Source organism: Osmerus mordax, chromosome 5 (genome assembly GCF_038355195.1).
Source record: "Osmerus mordax isolate fOsmMor3 chromosome 5, fOsmMor3.pri, whole genome shotgun sequence".
NCBI lineage: Eukaryota > Metazoa > Chordata > Actinopteri > Osmeriformes > Osmeridae > Osmerus > Osmerus mordax.
This window is the reverse complement of record NC_090054.1, coordinates 5,427,679-5,441,458: the sequence shown is the minus strand read 5'-3', so window position 1 is coordinate 5,441,458 and position 13,780 is coordinate 5,427,679. Positions and strand designations below refer to the sequence as shown.

Below are 13,780 nucleotides of genomic sequence, written 5' to 3'. Positions count from 1 at the left end.
AAAAACTAATTCTTAGATATATTTTGCTAGTATTGTGAAGTTTTGTGTCTCATAACAAGCTCATGATGCTCAAAAATAGTATTTAAATTAGCTTGAAAAACTCATTCTTGGACATATTTTGCTAGTATTGTGAAGTTTTGTGTCTCATAACAAGCTTATGATGCTCAAAAATACTATTTAAATTAGCTTGAAAAACTTACTCTTGGATATATATTGCTAGTATTGTTAAGATTTGTGTCTCATAATAAGCATATGATGCTCAAAAATACTATTTTCCCCCCAAAAGCTAAGTTCTAGTGCAAGCATTTTGAGACTTCCTGACTAGTATAGAGCTTTTTGTGCCATAATAAAATTCTAATTTCAAGCATATTTACTTATTTATCGTAAGCGCTTCTACTGTAATACTGTACTAGATTTAAGACATTCACCTACTGCTTAAAATACAGAAAAAACAAAAAATAGTTTTGCATCCAACCAACAGATTTATTTAGACAGCAAAATGTCTCAACAAAATGCAGGAATTCGTTTTGCTCACAATGTTTATGGAAAAAATAGCAAATGTGTGTGATAATGATACAACTAAACATCTTACCAATGTGTTCCTCTAAACACAAAATATACCTGCAAAATCAAAATCCAAATAAAAAGCATACAAGGCAAAATGGTTGTTATTATTATAACATTTAGGTACAGGTTTTGTTTGAACCCTAACATGTACATTTGACCACTCCTTTTATTGGCCAGTAAAAGATTTCCACTCAGCCATGCTCTTCTTGTAAGATGGTGTGAGATCTCTGTCATGGATTTTGTCCAAGAGGACCTCTGTCTGTATGACTGAAAGCACAGTAGCTACACATTTTGGGTATGTAAGGTGGAGGGTATAATAGTAGGCCATAAGGTATAAAGCACCCTCAGTAACCTTGTCCTTTGGAAATGTAGTTATTGGCACATCTCCTACCGCTAGGAGGTAGTTGGATGGACCCACAATCAGGACTGGACAGGAGAGAGGGCGCTTCTTCAAGTAGACATCAGGGTCTTCTTTTTCCTTTAACAAAGCAAAGACATCGTTTTTTTAGGATCATCCCTAATTTTTTGATTTCAAAGTAGTATTTTGGAACCTCAGCCAGAGAGGTAAGAGGTTTGTTTACATAGCCTACACATTATTTTTTTGACACAAGTTTTAACCATCTCTAATGCATTTTGTGTTCACATATATCTAGCTTTTGGTGTCTTTGAACACTTAAAACATACAGTAAGAAAAAAAAAAAAAAAAAACTACATTGGGAGCCATGAGAGCACCTTCAATTATATTTTTAAGTACTGCAGTCAAAATAATCCTGCAACATTTTACACAGCTCACCTCAAGGACATGCATCAGGGCTTCGCTCGCATCTTTTAGCCTCTTTGGGGGAGCAGAGGTGGAGGGGAACAATGATGGCAGCACATGTAGGATCTCAAGAGCCTGTTCAGCTGTATAGGAATGTATATTCACAGCCATTACTGTCAATGGTCAAATCTGATGAAAGATATGTAATACATAGAATGGTCCAAAAAGAAGAAAAAAAAGACGACAAGACATAGCACAGGTACTTTTCAGAAAAAGGTCTGAAAGGTCCACACTAAACCCTAATCACCAATAACACCAGAACAATATTGCTTACCTTTGTCCATTCCCATTGGGGGTTTCAGCATCTTTTTCCATACACCAAAAAACTGCACTTTCTGGCAAAATTCATGCCATCTTCCCTTCAGTTCACCAATGAAGTTGTCATTTTCCTTGTCCAAAATGCGTTGAAGCTCCTCCATCACCTTTGGAATATTCAATATAACGAATACAGACATTTAAATGCATCACTTAGGAGGACATTTATATATCTAACATTGTGTGTGATGTTTTTTTATCATGCATAGCCAATTATGACTTACATGTCCTATGTCCTTAAAACAAGGATATGCTTCGAGAATTTTCTTGTGTCTGTCTTCCTCGTGAAAAGAATCAGAGTCAATGAAAGCTCTCCTGCCTACAAGTTCCAAATCCAGGACATGAGACACATCCCGGTGGTTTGGATTCTTTCTTTTGTACAAAGATTGTAGGGTCTTGTAGTGCTTGGCCAAGGTTGCTGGACTGTAGGTGTCTGGACTTTCCAAACCTGCAGGCTTGTTAGCTGTAAGACACAAATATACAGTACCAGTCAAAAGTTTTGAGCATTTTACCTTGCACATGTGAACAAGAACTACTTGCCCTAATATTGATAGTCGTGAAATCAACTACTATAAGATGAATGTAGGTACACATGTTCACCCCTTAAAAGATGCAAACACCCTTATCTCACATACACACAGCCTTGAGGCAGTTGGACAAACTCACAATCAGAACTGGGCCCAGGAGAGGGCTCTTCTTCAGGTAGGCTTTGGGGTCCTCTATTTCCTGAAACACATAACAGACATTCTTCTGTTAAAATAATGCAATTAAAAGATCATTACAATCAATAATGTGAGTGTATAAGTTCATTTGAAATATAACATTTCTCACAAGGGCAGAATGCTAAGTTGAAACTCACCCGTCACTTCACTAGCCAAGTCTGGGCTGCTGCTCCCCTCAATGGACAGATCCAGAATAAGTGTTGAGTCACTTGATTGAACTTCATCTGTGTCACTTGGCAGCTCAAGACGCCTCTTTATAGAGCTGCAAAGATTAGTTGGTAATCAATCACCTAGTACATTGACAGGATTGCTCATTTAGAATAGTGTACACATGACAATAATGGATTTCAGCTTCTCAAATGTTAATATTTTCTAGCTTTTAGTGTTCAGTGTTTCCGCTATGTTGATTTTGTCGTGGCGGCCCGCCACGGTATCAGAAATAGGGCTGTACAAAAGGCCGTCTATTAGATTGTGAAAAAAGAAATTGGATGTCAGCCTGGGCTGTGAGAACTGTTCAATGTTGTCCTGACATTTTATTGACCAAAAAACTGAGTGCTTAATATGGAAAATAATTAAAACATTAGTTGTGATGGATATAACAATTTGTTATAACATTACCTCTTCGAATGTCTGCCATCTGGAGTCTTTTTTTGTGGTGATTTTACATTTCGCAGTCTTTTGTTGAGCTGTGTGTAAACAGTGACCTGTACAAAACATAACAATTTAAATTACCACAAATGTTGAACATGAAATACTTCCCTCATCAACTGGATGCAATTCACTCACCCATGTATTCTTCATGCATTTGTCTTGGAGCATGGGATAGTAAAGTACGATTCTCTTCGCCATTGCTGTCATTTCTGGCTGTGATGGGTATTGTGATTCTCCATCTTCTTTTGCCCTCAAGATGGCAATCATACTGGTAATAGTGTTACGGATGAGCCGGCATCTGAGGTCCTTTGACATTTGGCAGTTGTATTCTTCACCTGTCTTTGATAACTCGAAGTAATGTTGTCGGACATGCTCAAGCTCGGAATCACTGTATAATACATACTCTGGAAAAGATATCTTAATAATCTTTCCTGGAGTTGTGTACTCAGCAGTGAAATTCATTGGAGTGGATGTCTGTGGCATGGGTGACTCTTTACTGGAGAAACCCAATGACTTAGAGTCTTCTTGGCCAGACTCCTGTAAAATAAAAGATAAAAATACTTTATTTACTTTAATCTGTGTTGACATAAACTGCAATGCTGCATTGACGGCTCCGCACAAGTATAAGTAAGCAATCGATTCAATTTTAGGCCATTATTATATTATAATTATATTATCGGTTCCAGCAGGCCAGTTTTATTAGCATAATAAATCAATAAAGGTCGATTTGGTGACTGCCTAATGGTATTGCAACATAAAAAATAATTAGTGCAAAAGAAACAACAAAAGAATAAACTTAACAGACAGCCATGTCACTTACCGGTACCTCAACATGGCAGACCCGCCACACAGCTTTTCTCCTTAAGAAATTCTCAGGCCCTGGGAAAAGATCACGCAAGTCTTCACGGGACAAGGTGCCCATCATTTCATCACTGATGTTTGCAGCTGTAAAAACATTGGAAGACACAGCAAGATGAAACAGTGCTGTCCAATTCACTTAGATGTTTTTTTGAAAACCTCAAACAAGAATTTAAACTAATTATTCAACCTAAAATCATTGAACTGAACAAAATCTTCAGCTTACTGAATTTATTTTCCCAATTTTAGTTAACTTAACCCAATTGGTTTCAAAACTAATTAAGACATAAAATATTCAAAACCATTTGATGGAATTGTCATTCTAAAACAAAATATTCACACATAAAATTAAGAGAACTTCTAAAATACAAGTGTAAGAGATGCTAGAGCTGCTAGGCCATGGTATTTGGCATATGGTTAACTGATAACTAGTTAACTTTAAAATGTTGACAAAACCCTTAACTATTTTTATAACGTTCAGCTTTTTGATATCTATCCAACTTTTTTAAATATCACTGATTATGGTTCATGACTTGTTCAAGCCGTTTCTGAGATTTATATCCTTATTTTTTGGATTGGACGTATAGTTTTGCGTCTCGGTTAACTTATTTGAGATGTGGTGCTAGGTAAATGAATGTTATTCTCTCTGCCCAGTTCGACAGCAATCACAGCTGCACCATTACCGTGGCAACCAAACCGACACGCACCAGGAAAGCAGAAGAACACGTTTTCAAACTGCCTGTAGTCTTATTTTTGACCGCACAGACGTATAAACGATATATATGGTTTCGGCAAAGTCCTGGGTCTCGGAAAATATCCTTACTGTTTGGATTGGACGTATAGTTTTGCGTCTAGGTTAACTTGTTTGAGATGTGGTGCTAGGTAAATGAATGTTATTCTCTCTGCCCAGCTCGTTAACGATAACGGCCACAGCTGCGCCATAGCAACCACACAGACATGCAGTTCAGCTTCCACACTCTTTAGTGTGACTCAAATTTTTGAAATTTATTTCAGCTTTTGGGTATTTTCAGCAATTAAAAAATATATAATTTACCTTTCAGCATTCCCACTTTCTAGTTTCATAACGTTACATTACCCTTCAAAATCGACACTGCCACATCATCCAATTCCTCCATGCTAGCTAGCTAGCTCGGTCCGTTGACGTTAGCTTGCCTGTGGTCCAGCCGTATCCGTTTAACTGAAACGTTACACACCAAATTTACATTAAAATATTGACAACATTTGAATGATATATGATGTGAAGCACAATAAATTAACACCGGATATACCGTTTTTAACTTGCGATAAAACGCGGAGTTAAATCATTCACTTCTAGATGACCGCATGAAGGACGTAGTAAGCACGGTGGGTTTTTGCAAATTGTCTGTTGGAGCATGCGCACCGGGGATATCAGAGTTATTGGCGGGTGTAACTATAGTGATGCTGAGTTTAAAAAAAATAACAATTACAGCAGTTAGTGGGCATTCCGGCTCTTTTTTGTGAGCCGGCTCATTTGACTCAGCAACTTATATCTTATATACTCTGCCTGTAACATCACTGCTTCCAGTATGATTTGGCGTTGTTTCCTATGTTATGTATTTGTATCATTGACTCTGAAACAGCTTTTGAGTCATATTAATACAATGCATAGTCGCAGCCCTGATTTTCGCGTGGTGTGCGGAATTGATGGCTGTCCAAGTGAGTACCGAGTGTATAACTCCTTCTACTACCACGTAAAGCGGACGCACGCGCATCATCTTGTCCAAGTTGAACCGGCCGCGGAAGAAGAATCAACTGACCACGATTTGAGAGGAGCAGGTGAAAGGACCACCAACGAACTTACCAATGCCAGCCCAGTGGATGAGGCCATACCAATGCATTTTTCAATGACTGACGAGGGCCTGAACGTCGTCAATCAAAGAGTAAGTTGTGCACTAAATGTGTTGTCTAAGTTGCCAATGGGCTGCAGTCGTAATTTTAAAAGAAGATAAAACCAGAATTGGAAGTAATATGTAACTGCAATTCCACTAGTTAATCAACTCACCTGCACAAGCAGAGGGCAGAGATATTTCCAGTCCTCCTGTTTGGTAAAAAAGAAATTGTGATCCACTGTTGAAATAGCTACACCTCGAAATCAGCAGGGTAAAAAAGCCAGTCAGCTCAGGGAACTTGGTGCCATAGGGTCACAATATGATGTGTTCAAGGGTGGCTTGGTAAAATGACTCAAGGTAAATGAAATGTAATGTTGCAAATGTAAGGTTAAAAAAAGTACTAACTATGTATATACTTATTACTAAGAGATTCAAAGCAAGTAAAGTAGCCTAATCCTAGTTACAAGTTACATTTCTGAGTAAATGATAAATCAAGATATTTTCAGACTAGCAATAGTAGCAAATCGCAGTAAAGGTTGTTTTGTGCATGTTGTTTTGTGGATGTTTTTATATTGGCCTGTGGTTCCCTAATACTGTATCTGAAGTATCTTTCCTGAAATTCAGCCTTGGTGCATAATTACAGCAACTATGAGCAACGCTGTTTCTGTGTCTGTAGCTTTAAATGCTAATGAGGAGGATAGAGGCAGCAACTATGCGCTAATGGGTACAATGTATCGCAATGGCTCGTAGGCCCGTTGCTGTAAGATGCGTCGAATTTGCCCATTCTCATCTGACCACCCTGGTTTGCAAAGATGCACACTAAGTCATTTCAATGAGGGGAAAGGCGGATATCGCGTGCGCCATAACACCAACAGAAGAACGGTTATCCAGATAACAAAGAAGTGTACAACACTTCCATTTCCATTTGAATAAAGAGTCTAATAAACTTCCATACACACTTGATGCTATCTACTTTTACATTAGCAACAGTAACTCAGCTGTTAGTTGCTAATGTTACAGCCACATTCTAAGGGTAACAAGCTAGGTAACCATATACAGTAAAGCAACACAATTATATAGCGTTAGTTGACTTACTTGTCCGAGGTTTGTTGCTGTACCAATGGGAGTTGGTAATGATCCAGTCTTCAATATCAGACGGTCAGCAAGGCCAGCTTATATTGCCCCGAGTTGTGGAAACAATCGTCGCTGAAATGTTTGGCGCAGACATGCAAAACTTTGGGAAGTTTCTTTAGTGGTGCTATCAATGACAAAATTTTCCCTGTTATAATATGTTTGCTGTTAATCTGTTTCAGTGTGGATTTCAAGAAGCTGAGGAGGGGCGCATGAATGTTGATGTTTCTAAACACGCAACTGCATTTATGCTTCAAGCCAGAGAAACCCATCGCCTGACACAGGTAATATGCCATTAATTTTCCAACTGTATTTCACTGTTTCTAGCGAACATAAAAACAGCGACTTAAAAGATGCCCATACTACTTTTTTCAATAATATCATCACTGCAAATAAACAGTCCTCGGTTTCTTTTTAAAATTACTGACCGCCTATTAAGTAATCCAGATAAAGTTTTCTGCTAGCAGTCAGGTCAGAAGGCTCATTCGAGTGTTTTAAAAGGTGCTACATAAATAAAATACACCTAAAATTAAACTTAAGTAATTGTATCCTGGCTGATGTGATCTCAAGTAGATGGCTTTTAGGTCAAACATCCAACTGAATATAATTTGGGGGGGGAATGTTTCTCATGCATCTTGAGTGACCACTTGTGATTTATCACATCTGACAGACACACTTTGCATACACAATCTGCCCATCCACTAAATCCCATTGGTCAAAACGCATTAAACAGGTATACTTAGTCTTAAAGTCTTAAAGTTGCAGAGGGCAGTATGATTTTTTAAATGTATTATAGTTTTGGTGGAAATAACTTATTTTGATCATTGCATTTCACTAACAGAAGTGTTTATCTTAGTGTGTTTGTGAGTTTCCATGTTGACATTTTTTGTATGAGGTTTATAATATTTTTTTTCCTTCTCCCCAGAGAACTGTTAACCAGTTGGTGAGTGAAGTCCAGCAATATCAGGCGGTATTATTGGAGCATCTAAAACTGAAAATGAGCAACATAATTGAAAGACATTCTGGGGACATGGATCAACTAAAGAGTGATGCAATGGGGGTATTTGACCAGTTTGTTGACCCTTTCAGTCAGATTGCTTCCACCCATTTGCAGGATAAGACCATCAGAGAGCTGTTACAACCTGTTGAACCAGAGATTGTTGTCGCAAAACAAACAGTATCTTATGTTAAAAGTGGAGACTCCAGAGTTCTTACGATTAAGGACCACTATTTTCATTATGTACCGTTGGTAAAGAGTTTGGAGCAGCTCCTATCACATCCTAGAATTTTTGCAATGATTGATGAGGGGCCACAGCCATGCAAAGATGTTTTTTTTCATGATTTCATTGATGGAGACATTTTTAAGTCACACCCACTGTTTTTGAAATTTCCCACAGCATTGCAGTTGATTTTATACACAGATGAAATTGAGCTATGCAATCCTCTTGGATCTCGGGCAAAGAAAAACAAATTATTATTGATTTATTACACATTAGGTAACATCAACCCCAAATACAGATCAAGACTTGCTGCTATTCGTCTGCTTGCCATGGTAAAATCAAAAGATATATCCCATTGTGGTATTGATGAGATATTTCAGAGGATAAACCGCAACTTAACTGAGCTGTGTGATGGTGTTCAGGTTTCCACTGCAAATGGTGCGAAGACCATTTATGGGGCGCTTATGTCTGTGTGCGGAGACACTCTAGCACAGCATGAAGTGGCTGGATTTAAGGTAGGAGTAGGGTTTGCCTACAGTAAATGCAGGCACTGTGAATGCAACTTTGAGGACATGCAGGAACAATTTAATGAAGATTTGTTTGTTAAAAGAACAATTGCAAGTTATAACAGACAATGTAATGACATTGAAAAGGCGAGTACTGACTTTCTAAAAGACAATCTTAAGACGACATATGGTATAAACAGGAGAAGCAAATTAACAGAATTTCCTCACTTTGATATAATCAATCAAACCCCACAAGACATCATGCATGTTATTCTTGAAGGTGTAGCCCCTTATGAAATCAAATGTGTTTTAAAGCATCTTGTGCTTTCAGGGCATATTGACTTGGACACATTCAACAGTGCAATTACTGGTTTTCCTTATTCTTCTGTGGATGTAAGGGACAAGCCTTGCCCCATATCTATCAATACACTGTCATCAAATGACAATAAATTGAAACAGTCTGCTGGGCAGATGCTGGTTTTGTTAAAGATCCTTCCATTTCTCATTGACAAAATTGGAGAAAATGATTACACACAAATGCTACGTAAGTTGTTAGAGATCATCAAAATTTTGTTTTCATCTATTATTGCTCTCTCAACTCTTTCAAAACTGAAGCTTTTAATTGAACAACATTTAAATAATTTCAAGCAACTGTTTCCAGATGCAAATATTATACCTAAACAGCATTATCTGCTGCATCTGCCTTCTCAGATTAAGGCACTTGGTCCTGCAGTGAGGCATATGTGTATGCGCTTTGAGTCAAAGCATTGCTTTTTTAAGCAGTGGGCTTTGAAAAGTAGTTTTAAGAATATTTGTAAATCTCTTGTGAAGCACAACCAACTTTATGAATGTAGTCAGAATGTGCATGAGAAACATCCAATTTTCTCAGCTGAATTTGACATGGGCCCAGCCTCTGAAGTAAAAACATTTGACTATGTAAAAGCTAAGGTTAAAGACTTTTTGGGAATAGCGCAAGTTGAACATATCATTTCTGTACAGTGGATTATACAACATGGAAATAAGCATACATGTGGAAAATCTTTGGTTTGTTCTAATGTCATCAATGATACTCCAGAGTTTGCACTTGTGAAAAACATCTATATTGTAAATGCATCAGTGTATTGCTTTGAATGCCAGCCTCTCACTACAGTTGGGTGGAATGATTATTATTTGGCTTATGAGGTGGAAATTCCTCACCTAGCTCAAGCCAATATTTTCATGGATATTGAAAATCTTGTTGATTATACTCCATACTACTATGTAAATGTCAACAACAGAAAGTACATTCCAGTGAAGTATGACCTCACAGACATCACTAGTCATCATTCTAGGTTTTGAGTTTTATAATAATTAATATTTCTATCAGCTAAATAGGGGGAAAATTGGGTGGTCCAGATCAAGCTTAGATTGACTTAAAAATAGATTTGGCTTTGATGTAGCAGGCTTTCTGTCAGCAGTATTTGTTATATGTTTACCATGTCACATGGTCATTGTTTTATATAAATGGAAGAAATAGTCACACTGTATTAAATGTATTATAAGAGTCATAATGCAATGTGTCAGCAGTTTTCAATAAATTGATGTCTTGAAGTCTTTGTCTTGAAACAAGAAGACTAACGTTTTCCAACACAGCATGCTTCAAAATGGTATGACATGTCAAAAAAGCTTGTTTCATATGAGATATGACTTCAAACAAGATATTTTCAAGACTATTTCACTTAACAAGATATTCAAGATGCATTGTCTAAAAACAAGTTCTTTATAACTAAATGAAATCTTACTCTTTAGGCGATTGTGTCTTATATTAAGTGTGATGATACATTTTGACAAGAAATGAGCAAAATACGCTTGGTAAGATTTTGAGTTTTTGCAGTGTGGGCAGCTTGGTGCGGCTCGACAGGGCTGAGGAGCAGGCTGTCTTCATCGCCCTCTGGCTGGCAGACGTGGTGCTGCTGCTGGCTGTGCCGGGGGGCATTCTCTCCACTCCACTGACGCCCTGGGAAGTGGACGCAACCTCCAGGGCTTCCAGCTGGTCTTTTGACCCAGTGGCGGGTACTGAAGGAGGGGGCAGATCCGAGGGCTCGACCAGGTCCATGTCCTCCAAACTTAGAGGCCTCACGGTCAACACCCTGATGAAGGTCCCCTTGTCTCCAGACAGACTCCCCTCTCTTCCCTCGTTCACCCCGGGCTGAGATGAGTCTTTCTTATCTTTGTCCATGTCTCTTCCTCAGAGACTGCCTCAGGTCACACTTGCTGTTGCAGTCCGATTTGAGAGAGAGGCTTTCACACCTGACCTCTGAAAAGGCAGACTTTTACAAAGAACACAGAGAATGTAATTACTTTTTCAGAATAATCTACCTACATATCTACATGAGAACATTGTCTTGGAAATTTAAACCTTACTGAAAAAGTTGTTACAACTTGTAAGGTGCAAAACATTCAGACCATTTACTTACAAAAATATTTCTGTGTTCCAATACGAATTTGTCAAGGTGAAAGCGTCGCAGAGATCCAAATCCTTCTCCAAGAAAATGTTCACGTAAAACTGAGCACAGTGATCAGAACGGCCTTTTGTAGTTTATTTGATGAATTATGTCATAATACAGCAAACGTCATCAAACAGCAGACAGCACAATTTGAAGATAGCTCTATTTACTTTTCCAAAGAACACAAAATAGGCTACAATAACTTTTTCAGATTAATGTATAAACTACCTTCATATCTACCAGAGAATATCGTCTTTTAAATTCAAACATTACAACTTTAATAAAAAGTCCCCATATCTCCTAGGTGCAAAACAATCTGAACATTTACTTACATTACAATAGTGTTCCAATACGAATTCGTCAAGGTGAAAGCGTCGTAGAGATCCAAATCCTTGTCCAAGAAAACCTTCTATAAGAAATGAGAGCATTGATCAGAACGGCCTTTTATAGTTTATTTGATGAATTACGTCATAATTCAGTAAACGTCATCAAACAGCAGATGGCGCTCTTTACACGCGGTCTGTTAAGAGTGTTAAACAGGGGCGAATATTTAATTCTACATGAACTGTTTTAAATCACGTTTTGAAAAGTGAAAATGTGTACCCCCCACCACACATTTTGTTTCAAGAAAAATATATTTAACAGCGGTATCCACTGTTATATAGATTCTAAAAAGCTGTCCCGCACCCACATTGGAAAATAAACCGATGACGTTGGTGTTCCATATTGCCTTATTTAATTATGATTTGCCCATTTACACGAATCAGGTTTATTTCGACTGGATATCATTCACAGACGCTTCACCTTTACAAATTAGGAGGCAATAGGGTGATTTCAGGTCATGTGGGACACTTTTTGCTAGAGGCTCCAGTAGACGTACAAAAAAGCTGTTAACTCACCCCAGTGGTGTTTCTGTAAATGGTTTTAGGGCTTAGGAACATTTTCATGTTGGAATGAAATGGGAATACACAGTATTTTAGGAGCTACACACTTTCAAACATAACATGACTCCCTATTTCACTCATGCAGCATTTTCAGGTCATGTGGGACAGCTTGTGTGGTAAAGTGGGACAGTCATCGTCTGTCAGCCTATCGCTAATATTAATAATAACTAGAGAGGGTACAATTTCTGGGGAAATTGTAGGGTGTGCTTACTTGCGTAGGTTGCACAGGGGTCCGTTTTTGAATGACATTTTTACAACTGATATTTCTGTATATTTTATATAAAAATGCATACTTATTATTTATAAAGATGACATAGATTTAAAAGCATTTTTTTTTTGCTGCTCATTTACAACTGAAAATACGAGTGAAGTGTAGAATGAAATAGATGTCTTCTCATTTCCCCTGCAAGAGGCAGCCTCATCATTGAAACAAAACGAATAAATTGGGCAGACCGGTGTAAAAATTTACCTAATCTCTATGACTTAAACGTCATTTTAAGTTTTTCCCTTCTCATGATATTTTCAGGCATTTAGCCTACTCATTGCATTCATTCATTAATAAAGAACCCCCTTTGAAGATTATTCTACGACGTTACCCGGCAGTAGAAGATGGAATCGCGATTCAAACAGTACCATCTGCTAACTGAAAATATGCCCCCCAAAACGTAAATAAGCTTGACATTTATTTAGTGGAAAATCGCTCATTCATAAAAAGCTCAGTGGTAGCGATCATTGTCAGTAACAACGCAAAATGCGATATAGCCCTGTGTGGAGAAGCTGCCCCGGTAAATTGTACTACTACCAGTACGGTACAGTACTAGACTACTGCTGTGTTCGTCTTGGTAGCGATTGCGTTGGTTGAATTGGATTTAACGTTCCGTTGTACGGTTTAAACTGAAATTAATTATTTTCATGAACAGATTGACAACGTTTAGGCTGTGGCAATGAAGTTCAGGTTAGTAGTTAGATAGACTTTTGATTTAAGTAAGGGGAGTGCTGAACATGTTCTGTCGCTGTTTGACTTCCTAAACAGCTGTGTAGTGTAGATGTTTTTGTAGTGTGTCTCGCGTAAGCTACAGCGTTGCAGTGAGCTACACTGGTTTGAAACCACAGGTAATGGTAATTTCACCAACAAATCGTTTACTAATGTCAGAATAAATCCTACAACGAAAATGTATATGTGAGGAATGTTTATTTTAACGATTGAAAACAGATAACGCTACATCATAGACCACTGTAGTATGTGTTGCCCGGGCAACACAGGCTAATGTCATGATGCTAATACTTCAGTGAAATAGTAGACTACTGTTTCCGAAAGTAGATGTACTTCCTTAATAATATCAGCTTATACTGTACATTACACATCACAATTGTGTGTCATATCACAAAGTAAAATGAGTAAATAGTTATCACCCTGGCCTCTTTGCTTGTGGCGTTTCTGCAGCTGCCTTGCAATAAAGCTATAGTTAGCCTAGCTATCCCCCAAGTTAACAGATGCGAAACGAATGTTCTGCCAAAGGTAGTCACGCGTGTTTTCGTGACGTTAGTGACGTAGTGACGTTAGTAACGTCAGTGACTGTGGCTAGCAAATTAGCCACCGTTAGCTTCACTTTTCGCCACAAAAACTTAACTTCAGCCTAAACCATGCAACGGAACGTAAATTCCAATAGAAGCAACTCAATCGCTACC

The 13,780-nt window shown here is 38.1% G+C and overlaps 2 protein-coding genes across 8 annotated transcripts in view; both read right to left on the bottom strand.

Annotated features, from left to right (window-relative positions):
• LOC136942680 (NACHT, LRR and PYD domains-containing protein 12-like) overlaps positions 1–13,780 on the bottom strand; it is a 235,474-nt gene that overhangs the window by 148,500 nt on the left and 73,194 nt on the right. The window lies entirely within an intron of this gene.
• Positions 463–6,977, bottom strand: LOC136942684 (uncharacterized). Its single transcript, XM_067235653.1, has 12 exons — positions 6,900–6,977; positions 5,978–6,013; positions 5,030–5,131; positions 3,896–4,020; positions 3,211–3,612; positions 3,043–3,128; positions 2,562–2,686; positions 2,369–2,428; positions 1,927–2,165; positions 1,662–1,809; positions 1,361–1,470; positions 463–1,045 (listed from the first exon to the last, which is right to left on the bottom strand). The coding sequence occupies exons 3-12, from the start codon at positions 5,067–5,069 to the stop codon at positions 734–736; spliced, it is 1,647 nt and encodes a 548-aa protein (XP_067091754.1). The 5' UTR covers positions 5,070–5,131; positions 5,978–6,013; positions 6,900–6,977; the 3' UTR covers positions 463–733.

Bases quoted from the DNA above. Each gene is read 5' to 3' on its own strand.
- LOC136942684 (XM_067235653.1), bottom strand. From the start codon at position 5,069: ATGGAGGAATTGGATGATGTGGCAGTGTCGATTTTGAAGG. The intron at 2,687-3,042 runs GTAATGTTATAA...TAATCTTTGCAG, and splicing joins GATGGCAGACATTCGAAGAG to CTCTATAAAGAGGCGTCTTG. The intron at 2,166-2,368 runs GTGAGTTTGTCC...TGTGTCTTACAG, and splicing joins TCCTGGGCCCAGTTCTGATT to CTAACAAGCCTGCAGGTTTG.